This window comes from Malus sylvestris, chromosome 3 (genome assembly GCF_916048215.2).
Source record: "Malus sylvestris chromosome 3, drMalSylv7.2, whole genome shotgun sequence".
NCBI classification, from domain to species: Eukaryota; Viridiplantae; Streptophyta; class Magnoliopsida; order Rosales; family Rosaceae; genus Malus; species Malus sylvestris.
The window spans coordinates 32601683-32614290 of record NC_062262.1 but is presented as its reverse complement, the minus strand read 5'-3'; the positions used below and the strand labels follow the sequence as shown (position 1 = coordinate 32614290).

General features: G+C 37.7%; 3 protein-coding genes across 3 annotated transcripts; all 3 read right to left on the bottom strand.

Annotated features, from left to right (window-relative positions):
* Positions 1-2961: 2961 nt before the first annotated feature.
* On the bottom strand, positions 2962-3872 carry LOC126617367 (kunitz type trypsin inhibitor 104-like). The gene has a single exon (XM_050285422.1). It carries the CDS (start codon positions 3758-3760, stop codon positions 3134-3136), a length of 627 nt encoding a protein of 208 aa, XP_050141379.1. The 5' UTR covers positions 3761-3872; the 3' UTR covers positions 2962-3133.
* Positions 3873-6531: 2659 nt separating this feature from the next.
* LOC126617361 (uncharacterized) lies at positions 6532-8263 on the bottom strand. The gene is made up of 2 exons (XM_050285411.1): positions 7089-8263; positions 6532-6982 (listed from the first exon to the last, which is right to left on the bottom strand). The coding sequence occupies exons 1-2, from the start codon at positions 8067-8069 to the stop codon at positions 6938-6940; spliced, it is 1026 nt and encodes a 341-aa protein (XP_050141368.1). The 5' UTR covers positions 8070-8263; the 3' UTR covers positions 6532-6937.
* A 734-nt stretch (positions 8264-8997) lies between these two features.
* On the bottom strand, positions 8998-12366 carry LOC126617359 (probable sodium/metabolite cotransporter BASS1, chloroplastic). The gene is made up of 7 exons (XM_050285409.1): positions 11707-12366; positions 11097-11190; positions 10976-11009; positions 10528-10582; positions 9952-10035; positions 9578-9865; positions 8998-9321 (listed from the first exon to the last, which is right to left on the bottom strand). Exons 1-7 carry the CDS (start codon positions 12241-12243, stop codon positions 9169-9171), a joined length of 1245 nt encoding a protein of 414 aa, XP_050141366.1. The 5' UTR covers positions 12244-12366; the 3' UTR covers positions 8998-9168.
* Between the last annotated feature and the right edge of the window lie 242 nt (positions 12367-12608).

The window sequence follows — 12608 nt, the reverse complement described above, 5'->3', positions numbered from 1 at the left end:
CTATTGGTAATATGTAGAGTAACCCAACATCTTATAAACCCTTACATTGTTATTTCCCTAATGTGAGGCTCTTCTATCTTTACTTTCTCACATGAGGCAACCAAGGCCCACTAGGGCAGTGTAGAGGGAAAAAAAATACAATGCTTATAGAACTTGAGTTTATAGTATTTAGGTACTTTAACTGATTAGTTGAAATTTTCAAACAACATGCATAATACGTATCATTGTGAAAAAAATGTCTAGACTCGCGAGGTTGCTTTATTTGCGTACAATACTTTCTCCATTGTGCGTCACTTTCTGTTTGAACTATTAGTTGGATGTGGACCAGTCACTTGATGAAATTAAAGTTTCACCATAAAACAAATTGGTTATGTAAGGAGTAGCTTAAGACCATATAAGCACATAGCAGACCTTGTCCCTTACTGATGTGGGACAACTCTCAACACGTCTTCGCACGTGTAGCGGCTCCATTGTGCGTCACTTTCTGTTTGAACTATTAGTTGGATGTGGACCAGTCACTTGATGAAATTAAGGTTCCACCATAAAACAAATTGGTTATGTAGGGAGTAGCCCAAGACCATATAAGCACATAGCAGACCTTGTCCCTTGCTGATGTGGGACAACTCTCAACACGTCTCCGCATGTGTAGCGGCTCCATTGTGTGTCACTTTCTGTTTGAACTATTAGTTGGATGTGGACCAGTCACTTGATGAAATTAAGGTTCCACCATTAAACAAATTGGTTATGTAGGGAGTAGCCCAAGACCATATAAGCACATAGCAGACCTTGTCCCTTACTGATGTAGGACAACTCTCAACACGTCTCCGCACGTGTAGCGGATTTTCAAGCATACACGTGGATAACAACTGGGTGACGTAGAGTGTGTGTGGCCGTTTGACTTCACACGTGGACAACCTTGCTTTGATACCATAATGAAATTGAGGTTTCACCATAAAACCAATTGGCTATGTGAGGAGTAGCCCAAGATTATATAAACACATAGCAAACATTGTCCCTCATCGATATGGGACAACTCTCAACATCACCAACCTAAATTTGATCTAACTAGAAGAGACAGCTTTTCATAAAGGACAAGCGGTTTCTTCATTATAATTAAAAAGGAATTTTGACTATTTTTAGTCTAATATTATTCTATATTTGTAGAGAGGATCATCGTTGGATACTTTTGATGAGGATCTCAAAATTTCTTCAATTATATTTGTTTATCGTGCATCGTACGGTCAATTTTGGTCACGTACTGTTTATATTTAATTTTAAATAAAAAACTTACAGTAATTTCTGACTGCACGATATACGATGAACGAATGTAATTTGAGGATCCCTAGGATCCTCACAAAGAGGCTCCTCTCTCCTCTATTTGTACAAGAAAAATGATATCAATCAAGTCGACTCACAAGAATGATGAGTTTTATATTTAATTATAGTTGACATGTTATATATGTAGCTAAATTTACCGCTTCTAATATAGTACCACACACTTTTCTCAATTTTTTTACTGTCGAACCAAATCAATTGAAGAATAAAGGATAAAAATTAACAAAGAAGTGTTGAATGTAAAAAAGAAAGTGAAAAACACTACCTTAATAAAGAAAGAAGAAATTAAACACACCGTCAATTGAGGGATAACTGATGTTTGATCACTTGAGTTGCATGATGAGGATGAGGATCCTCACATCCTAACCATTTATCGTGCATCGTGCGATTAGTTTTCGTCAGGTATTATTTGTGTTTAATTTTAAATAAATAAAAGTCAAAAGATTTCTGACCGTACGATATACAATGAATGGTTAAGACGTGATGATCCTAAAGATCCCCACAATTTGAATTCGGATGGGATCCAAATTCGCACAATGCTAATTAAAGGAAAAGCATCCGCGATCCGGCGTGGATCCTTTTCCTAGGGATCCTAAGGATCATGTAATTGTAATCGTTCATCGTACATCGTGCGGTCAGTTTTCGTTCAATACTATTTATATTTAATTTTAAATTTAGTTTTCGTTCAAAAATGATCATGATTACAGAATCCTTAAAATTTTCAAAAAAAAAAAAAACCGGCGAAAATCATTTTCCCTAATTTTGCAGATCCCTTTCCCTAATTAAAGGGATGATTGAGAGGAATATAATTATATATAATTCATCGTTATTGGAGGAAATCATGGTGTATCAGAATCACAGATTCACAACCACTCACTCCATTCTACATGTGGCCCGGCACATGTGTTTATATATTAATCATGGTTAGTCTTTTAGGCCATGCTTGGTGCTTAATTAGTATTGGATTGATAATTCAGTAGATATATAATGTATACATGTTCAAACTGTTTTTTTTCCAACCTAAAGGTGGGAGACATGCATTAATCAGGAAGTCAACCTATCCCTTCTAATTTTTGTATAATATTATGATATAAAATAATGTTATATGATACATTTGAATAATTAAATAAATTCTGATTTGAATGATTAAAAAAAAATATATATATATATATATATATATATATATATTCTAACGAAGATTAAAAAATTGACTCTGATTATGAATTTTCAGCTAAAAATATGTGTTATTAAAAGTGGTGAAATGGACATATTCCTCTCGAAAGAGGAAAGTAAGCATTATCCTATGAACACATTTAAGTCATAACTATCCTTTAATTATTTCGTTATATTTGACTTCACAAACAGAACAACCCCAACCATTACAGTCACAAGACGCGCGGATGGATAGAAATGTCTATAGACGAGGTAGGCGAGGGTAGCTCACCAGCAAAGGGTGTGTATGGTTGTCTTTTTTTTTTGTATGAGAACATATCACTAAAGATGACATGTATCAACGTATATAAAGCCATCGTCAAGCTAAGGGTAGAAAAAAGATGAACTGTTTATGTTAGCACCTGTTTTTCATAATTAATTAACATACGACGACAATATATAATTAAGAAATCATTAACTTCAATACCATATTAGTTTGCACCAGTTTATTGAGATAAAAGAGAGAAGAGATCATGATCATAGTCAGCTAGGACATGATTCCCATTATTACAGAAAGAGCTATTATTAATTAAGATCCCCTTAATTATTAATTAGTTTCCCATATAATATGTGGACATATTTAAATTTAAGCCCTCTCAAACACAACAGGAAGCACTGAACCATCCAAGGCCACCAGCCTCTTGTCATTCTCAACAAAAGCACCAACAGATCCACAAATGAACCTACAAGTTGGACACACTTCAGTAGGGCACCATTCCAGATTGTACACACCATCTGGTGTTGCCTGCTTTGTAATCCTGAAGTAGTTTCTAGCACGGCCAGGAAGGCTTTGGTTTTCGTCTTCTCCGGTGCCAATTAATCTCCTTTGGGTGTCTTGATCAGTCTCACCCACCTTCCATGTGGTTGATTGCACACAGATTGTGCCTGCTGAGAATGTGATCTTTTGGTCCCTTCCTTCCCTCACCACAGTTTCCCCCTCAACAAAAGGAGAAAATGTCACAGGCAAGCCCTTAGGACCTGAGACATTTTCTTGACCAACGTAAAGTGGACATAATCCAGTTCTGCTGACCAAAGTGAAACGCCCGCCATTGTCGGTAATAGCGGGTTGGATGTAGTAGTCTACACCGGATTGAAGAGCCTGCCCGGCAGTGTCAAGCACTGCATTCGAGTCATCGGATGTTTGGGCTAGGGTTGATATGGCCATGACTAGCCATATGCAGCTGCAGAGGCTCCCAATCAACTTCATAGACATGGTATATATAATTTCGAGTACTTTCGATCCCCTTCAAAATATCTCACAATATACAAACAAGTATCTGGTAATATTGTAGAATGTGTGTGTGTTTTCTTTTAGGCCATGCCATGCAGGGTATTTATAGAGAGGTGGTGAGGTGATAGTATTGGTGTTATCCATTCGAGAATTTTACTTGTATTGTACGTAAATGATTTGGTCATGGACTTTACAACCCTAAATCGGATAGAGACGTTGAATTACTGAACAAGAAGGAAAGTGTCAAAGCTTGAGATCTGCATGCAGACTTTATGATTTGGAATTTGATGAATATTAGCTATGAATTGTGTGTGTGTATATACAAACACACGTGGGCGGTACGCCACTTTATTTGAATATTCTTTCAAATGTAATAAGGGTTCTAGTTCAGACACTATTGGTTAGTTTCATCAGCTATTAGTTATGTAGATCAAACAAAAATCATTATAATTAAAGATAATTTTCAATGTACTAGAAACACGATCTGGTACACCAAATGTCAACTAATACAAGTAGTTAATTTTTTTTTCAAGTATCATATCACTTGTATTAGGATATTTTGTGCACTGGGCTGAATTTCCGACACACTAAAAAATCTTTCATAATTAAAGCTCTGGTTTATCTCATTACTAACCCTAACCACCTCTTCATAACCCTTCCAACTTGTGATTCTTACTTTTCAAGAAAAAAAAATGAATTGACATTGTAAGTGTAAAAACCCGCCCGCAAGAGCATGTAAACAAAGTCATTTTAGGTTTTGCCTCGAGAAAATTTTCCCTTCAAAAACAAGTTGCCTTCTAATTGCTAGTATATATTTCTTTGCGTGTCTCTCTCAGTCACGTGTAGGGTGCAAGTTGGATTGAAATTTCAGATTAGCCATTAGAATTCCGCTTCAAATCCGAACATTTTCAAAAAGATTCTAATTTCAAAAATTCTGAGATAATTTCAATTTCGAATAATCTGATAAAAAAAATGGAAATTGGAGGAAGTTCAAATTCGATCTCAAATTTTTGAAATGAAAATTGAAAACCTTGTCTCTGACCCAATCCGTCCAAAGATCATCCTTAGTTACGTGATGAGAAATAGAGTTGTGAGGACATGCAGAAATGTCTTATATTGGAAGTTTATCAAAGCTTCCATGTGCTTATAATATAAAGAGTTGGGCTATTATCCATATTATCAATTGTTTATGGTAAAATTTCAACTTCATGGTATCCATGCAAGTTGGCCCACTATTTTCATTAAAGAAGCACTGTAATACAGTATGCTTTGAAAAAAAGTCAGTTTTCCAAAACTGCAAATAGCAGCTTCAGCTTTTTCCTTTGATTTCAGCTTTTTCCTTTGATTTCAGCTTATTTTCACAACAGCTTCCAAAATAAACCTTTTTTTTTTAGTTTACCAAATACGTAAAACCCTCATAGTTTTTTTTCATGGGTCCCAAACCACCCCTTGGACAGGCATAAGCAGTTGCATGGACAAGAACACGACTCATCAGTTAAATGCAAGAGCTGAAAGCTACAAATCCATAGCTCATATGCCAATGTGCCATAGATGAAAACGAAAGAGATCCGAACCTAACTTTTTGACATTTTCTAGTTTCCGTGTCTTTCTTTTATCTTGCTTATGTAGAATTTTATGTATAACTGTTGGCCTTAAAAACTATCAAGTTTACGTAGCGCGTAAACCGAGTAACTAATAAGCTAACTACGTTATTCAATTATGTAAGGGACATGCCAACTCGTTGGCCGAGCTCGGCCGAGGAGTGAAATATGTTAGTGTGCGTTGGATGCACTGCTGACTTCTTAATTTTACAACTACGGCCGAGAAAGGAACAAGTCTCGACCTTCGAGTTCTAAAGCCTGAAGACAAGATTACTAGTTCTGCAAAATTCAATTCCAAATTCGACTTTCAACGTGTTGAATGTATAATCTAATAACACCTCACTTCGCTGAGAAGGCTGATAAGATGACATCTACCAATAAGAACTCAAAAATCCTTATTGACCGAGACTTGCTTGACACAACCTGATAATTTCGTAAAAACCAACTAAAACTCAAACTCGTAGAATAATTAGTATGTGGCATAGGCTAAAGCCTATCTTCATATAACTGACTTTTCAAAGATAATAAGAGCCTATCCAGGCTTGTCCCATCATGACGAAAAACCTAGCCTACCTAGGCTTTCTTATCTCATTATAATTGCATCACCCATCCATGCACCCATTTAATGAATTTCAATTTCATTTTAAATTCATTTCTAACTACTTGTTAATTTGTCACCACCACCACACACCAAACATCCCAAATCAATTTGAACTGTACTGTTTGCTTGGGGAAATAATCTGCATCCTATCTATCCCATTGTCAAAATAATTCATATTAAAAAATAATTGTTATAATAAAAACCATAATATTATCCTTTAATAATAACAAAATTATCTTCACCTTTTCATTTAACGGTTGAAAGCTATACTCACTCAACGGCCTTAATTGTATAGACCGATGTGTAATTTTGGATCCAAACAATAACATACATCATTAAATTTAACAACTAAATATATATTTAAGAATCCACAAATATCTAGCAAATGGGATGTCTAAGCCACTTAAAAAAGCAACGATGTACAGTAGGACTCAAAGTGCAGACCACATATGTAAATATTTGGAAGACATCCTTAAAAGACAGACATGAGCATTTCCTCTGCCAGGCCTGGCGATTCGAACGAAAGATTCATAAATCAGACATCTCACACATAAGTAAACGATATAATTATTCAGATGAAACCCCACAATCCTTTTACATCTATTGCCATGAGTAGTTAAAAACTCACAACACTGTAAATACAACTTGAAATCAACTTTCGTAACATAAGCTGAAACATCATTAGAGTGGATTTCTTCGTCTAAATCATTTAGCTCAAACCTAAACCTGGGTTTCCTTGGCTAGCAGATGCTCAACATTACTTGAATTCAACCCGAACACAACGACGATATGTTAGAGTCTAAGTAAAATGCATCATCAGTCACAGCAAGAATCAAATAAGTCGACACTAGAACCCTACAGACATCTAAAAAAATGACAGCAACATGTAAATTCCGGACACAAAGAAAAAGCCAATTATCAAACACTAATCCATCAAAATTTAATTACTTGTACTATTCAGTCTTCTCTAGCGACAATCTTGTACTTCCCAGTTTGTTCTTGCTGCAAATAGAAAGAAACCCAATTAGCAAAATCCCCATCAAAATACGATAATCAAACTCATCAAGTTAAAACTCAAAGGGGAAGTGATATGCAAAAAAGCACCTACCTTTTTCCACAGATCTGAGTGCTTTTTACAAAACCCAGCCACAATAGCTCCCTTATTCCTTCCTTCCTTGTACTCAATACAAAGATCCTCATTCAAGCCACAACTCACATGAAATGCCAGAGGGCACTTAAGCTCGGAGCACTGAATAGCACACCCCTTTGAACTCTCACAAACATAGCATCTCTCCTTCCACCGCCTTTTCGGAACCTTGGAGCAATCAATCCCCTCCCGGCCTTCAGGGTCCTTGAAGAACACCTCCGGGACATAAAGCGCACACACAATGTGTGCCCACCTGCCGTCTCCGGTGGGCTTCATTGCCCCTCCTTTGACAGGACATAAGCAGCAAGAACAGGACTCATTGGATTGAGAATGCACAGCTGAAAACGCGCATTGGGCGCAGAACCAATCACCTTCCGGAATACCCTTTACGAGTGGATTGCCATAGCAGGAGGCATGAACCATCAGATTACACCCATCACAAAAGACAATTGGATCTGATGGATCTCCATCTGTGCTCTGACAAACAGCACAAACAATCCCATCATCAGCATCATCTTCTTCTTCTTCATTGCACTCCCCATCCCCTGCGATTTCTTGGCTTTTCTCGTCTCGGGCATTTTCAATATCTTCATTGCAACCATTTTCAGCTTCTCCCTTCTCTTCCTCCAATTTCTCCACTGCCTCTTCTTCCAGCTCCCACCCAAAAGGCGGCTTATACTCGACATTAAGGTCCAATGTCGAAAGTGGCTCTTCAGTGAACAAATCGGGCTGAAACGCCCAAACCCTTTTCTTGGCAGGCAGGGAATAGGTGGAGCCGGCAGCAGCAGAGGCGGTGGGGTCAGAGAGAACGAGTTGGTCTCTTGGCGCCTTTCGCTTCTTTGCCGGAAGGCTCGACGGGGACAAAAGGGCATCATTCTGCTGCTGTTGCTGCATGAGTCTGAATCTCTTGAGAGGAGGCAGGCCATGAAATCTCTGATCCATTTGTGGGTCTGGTTTTTGGGCAGAGAAAATTGATTCGGTGGGGGGACTAGTTGAGAGAGTTTGAGAGACTTTTTGAGGTTTTGGTTTGGGATTTGGGATTTGAAGCGAATTAAGAAATTAAAAAAATTGGATTTGTGGTGGGAACTTTGAAATTGAGGAGCTTTCGTTTTGAGTTTTTTGCAGCCGAGATTTGAATTTGGCGGGGTTTCGAAATTTTTGGTTCCGTTCAATTTTGCTTTGAAAAAAACCAGCGCCCGATGGGAATTTTGGTCCCAAACCTGGTTGGGTGAGATGTCCGGTTTTGTTGTTGGACTTGGGCTACAATTTGAGTGAAACTAAAAATGTCCTAGAGCATTTATTTATTTTTTTTTACAAATAAGAGATAATCTACATTAAATTTATTTTAATTACGGGAAGAGGAATTCGAACATGAAACTTTGTAGATATGGGTTAGATTGGTTGACTAACATAATGTGCGTACTCCGTTGCCTCCGAGTTTGATCCCCCTTTTGGATTGGACTATTTTTAGTTTTTCTTGGTTGAGATAGAGAGAATGTATTTGAAAAATTAAAGAACAAAGATGGTGGACGCAAGACAGGAAACAAAACTCTATTACAAATTGATTTTAGTTTTCAATTTTCATCTTGTATAATCTTTCCTAACTTCCTTCCCGCCGCCATTCCTCCACCTTTGCTCGTCATTCCTTTACCCTTTGTATTCACCTCTGCATTCATTATTCATAATAAAAACTAAAAACGAAATGATTATCAAACAGACTTTAGATTACCAAAAAATCTTGCACTTCATTGTTTCCAAGAATGGGTGGGGATATTTTTGGAATTTAGGCTTGCTGTTATCTTTGAAAACATAGAAATAGGAAGACATTCATACATGAACAAATATGTGACCCTAAGTTAAAATCCACAAGTAGAAAATCAAAAGGATTCACATTGAAAGGCAAAGTAAATACAACATAGCAGAAATTGCAAATCCAACAGTTCCATCGCTAATACGCAAAGAAATTCCAACAAATAGCAGCTCATATGATAATAGAAGGATTTATGTTTGTGCTCCTCGTCTAAAGCTTCTACATGACATTTCAATCTTGCTTCTGGGTTGGCACAGTCTGTCTCCAGAATCCTGCCAAGACACTACCCAAGATTGAATGACAAACGCTGGAAACAGCACATGGTACCGCAGTTAGAGGGTTTCCGAAGTGCTGACTGGCTAGAACAACTCCAAGCACCGAATTCTGAAACATAAAGGAGCCGATAACAACACTCACAGACAACTGATAATGCATGATACATATTGGCAGGCATTCTTTCTATTACACATACACACATCGTAAGCAATCATATGTCTTTGGCTTATTGGCTTGAATAAATGACCGCAATATCTTTTCACTCGAAGTAATTGGCAATGGAAAAGACGTGAACAGTCACTGGATGAAAATGAGAAGCCACTCTCTTTAAAATATCCGGGGAAAAAAACCCAATGATGCTTACCTGCATGCCAACCTCGATGGAGATAGTCCTTGATGATGTGACATCTATCCCAAGCATCCTTGAAAAGATGTAACCGAAGAAAAATCCACTTACATGAAGAAGAGCGGCAGCTAGCACCACTTGTTTACCAGACGTAAGGATTGCATAAGAACTCTGGGCAATTGCATTCCCACAAAGAACAGCTACAGTTGCCACAGCAATGGGTGGCATCAAAGGGGATACAAATTTAACCAGGCCTTGGAAATACTGATTCAGAAATGCACCGGCCAAAACAGGGAGAAGCACAACCTGTGTTCAACGCATATCGTACATTAATATAATTTAAAACAGCAACAGTTATAACTAAGAAGTCCGCAAAACAATTCAAAGCTTACCTGCAGTGTTGAGAATAGAAGCCCAGCAGCATCCACTGCAACATATTGACCAGCAAGTTTAGCTGTGAGAAAGGGGGTCATGATCTACAATATGAAAGAGTAAAAGATGTAAGGTTCCTTGAAATAAGCTTATAGTTTAACTCATTAGTAAGTAGTAAGTAGTAACTACTTAAAAGAATATCTCCCCAATTATGAGACAGATCTAACACTCTCCTCGTCGTCGTAAGCTAATCAATGTAATACGTATGGCTGCGCCCAGTACTTTAAGGTCTGAGCCTTCAGCAGATCACTTTAGGTTGAGAATCGAACAGAGGACAACTTTACTCATATTTAATATTTAGCGAATCTTTTCCAAAAGGAGATAATTTAATGCACCCCATAACTTTTAACAGGCAAACAAAATAGATATAACAGAATGTTAACCAAAATATAAATTTTCTGGAGTTTTAGCAGAAAATGGGATTCAAACTTAACTTTCCAACCATTTTCAATATATGTGCTAAACTATGCACCATACAAGTACCACCACTTCAAGACCAAAAACATATCAAAAGAAATTTACATCAGTTTACCAACCACAGCTGATAAAGTGCTTGCAGCTGTCATTAAAACAGAAAGTGCCACGTTTCCACTGCAAAAACAACAAGGTCATCAGATCCTCTGGCCAGGAAGAGGGGAAAAAGACACAGTAGATTTCCGTCACCCTAGTTTTTGTAAGTTTTAGTTTCATCCCGTTTGGTCCTATTCATCTGAGCAGCAAGGTGGTATGCAAGGTGCAAGTGGAATATAGACATGTCAATGTTACAATTTTTCAATATGATTATACCCATCCAACTCACCCAAAATCTGTGTGGGGTTGGCAACATAAAAGAGTGAGATAATTACTACATGTTGCTCTCACAGTTGAAACTTTAAAACTTCAAGCACTAAAATGGAAATTTCAGCAAATTAGACGAGATAAAAAACAAGATTTGGACACAGATAAGAAAAAGGGTATTATTCTATGATAGGATAATTCATTTACCGTGCAATATAAGTTACAATGTTACTTGCTGTTCCTGCAAAGAGTTAACCGGGGAAGAAGTGTATTCAGAAAAAGCTGAGTAAACAAGAATACTTATGAAAAGACTGGCATAGATACATACCACCTGGGCAGCAACCAACCAATATCAAACCAGCTGCATAATACGATGGCAAATTCAAAAGCTTGCTCACAAAATATCCTGATAAAGGCATCACCTACAAGTACTCACCATTAAATCATAAATGTTACTGATTTGTGCCTAAACAGATTGAAGGACACACAAAAGAACAGAGTTAGAAATGTTTGAAAGATCAAAGTTGTTGACGGTGAAGCCTAAGAAAACAAGAGGCTGAACTCTGCGGGGGGTAACTAAGAGAAGTGCATCTTTGCTCCCCCCAATTGTGGGGATGATGCTCACCCCCAATGGTTACCGTTATATTAGTCTGGTTTAATTGATCAAAGATACGAATCTCAAAGATTAAACTAATCTAATGGCAATCAATAAGGGGTGAACAAAAATGCAGTCAACTAAGACTGTTCAACAAATTTATATATTTGGAATTACGAAAATGCTGACATTCCCTTGAACTGGGAAATTAGCACAAAGGTCAAAGATTTTTTGTGACATGAACACAAATGGAAAATGTAGGGAATGGCATTCAGTACTCGATTCAATTATGTGCTAATTCAATATAAGCATTAGTATACATATGAAATGTGGAGCTACAAACCGAGTACTGAAGAAAAAAACCGGCAAGCAACTCCTTGGGCATAGACAACGCGCCACGAAGGTCGTCGAAAGTGAGGGTCATGCCCATGCCGAGCATGGTAAGTGTTATGCCTAAGATGGTACAGTTGGGTGTGACCCAATTGAAGGAACTCGGTTTGACGAGCCCCAGCAGGCACCCCAAAGCAACCCATATCGGAAATGCAGTCGACAAAGACTCGCCAACCAGTTCAACCCAATCCCTGAAACTCCTGGTCGCATTTGCATTGGAGTTGTTCGACGAAATGCCAGAGTGGAGCGGAGCTAGTGATAATCGTTCGTTCATGGCAGTTGGTATGAGTGGAAAGGGATTCGAGGGTAGATGCCATGTGGGTTTGCTGGGAAATTGTGGTTGCGAGTTGCAATGGGATCTTAGAGTGAGTTGACTAGAAGGAGAGGAGGAAGGAGATGTGTTGGTGTAGTGAGAGAATAGGAGTGAAATGGGGTTTGGTTGGAATCTGAAGCCTGTAATTCCATGGTGATATGAGAGTGACGACTGCATTTTCTCTCGATCTGTATCTGTCGCTGTCTGGTTACTTGCTTTCACTTCCAGGCGTTGACAGTGTTGTGTAGTGTGGAGGCCTGGTTTCTAGCTTAGAGAGCATTTTTTTTATAGGGAATTTTAACGAAAAGCACCCGGTACCGTTCATTTTAACAAAAAACCACATTTTTACACTAAAAAGTAATCCTGGTACTATTCACTTTACCCTTTATTTTGTCTTTATCATTAAAACTCAAAGTTTTCAAGCCCTTTTCATTAGTTTTCTTTTTTTTTATACTTTACTTGAATCCCACTTTTTAAACTCAAAAACAATTTTTAAGTTTTAGACCTTAAAAAATTTATTTGATATGACTATTTTCAAAAAC

Bases quoted from the DNA above. Each gene is read 5' to 3' on its own strand.
- LOC126617361 (XM_050285411.1), bottom strand. From the start codon at position 8,069: ATGGATCAGAGATTTCATGGCCTGCCTCCTCTCAAGAGATTCAGACTC. The intron at 6,983-7,088 runs GTAGGTGCTTTT...TTCTATTTGCAG, and splicing joins ACTCAGATCTGTGGAAAAAG to CAAGAACAAACTGGGAAGTA.
- LOC126617359 (XM_050285409.1), bottom strand. From the start codon at position 12,243: ATGCAGTCGTCACTCTCATATCACCATGGAATTACAGGCTTCAGATTC. The intron at 11,010-11,096 runs GTATGTATCTAT...AACTCTTTGCAG, and splicing joins GGTTGGTTGCTGCCCAGGTG to GAACAGCAAGTAACATTGTA. The intron at 9,322-9,577 runs GTAAGCATCATT...TTTATGTTTCAG, and splicing joins CCATCGAGGTTGGCATGCAG to AATTCGGTGCTTGGAGTTGT.
- LOC126617367 (XM_050285422.1), bottom strand. From the start codon at position 3,760: ATGTCTATGAAGTTGATTGGGAGCCTCTGCAGCTGCATATGGCTAGTC.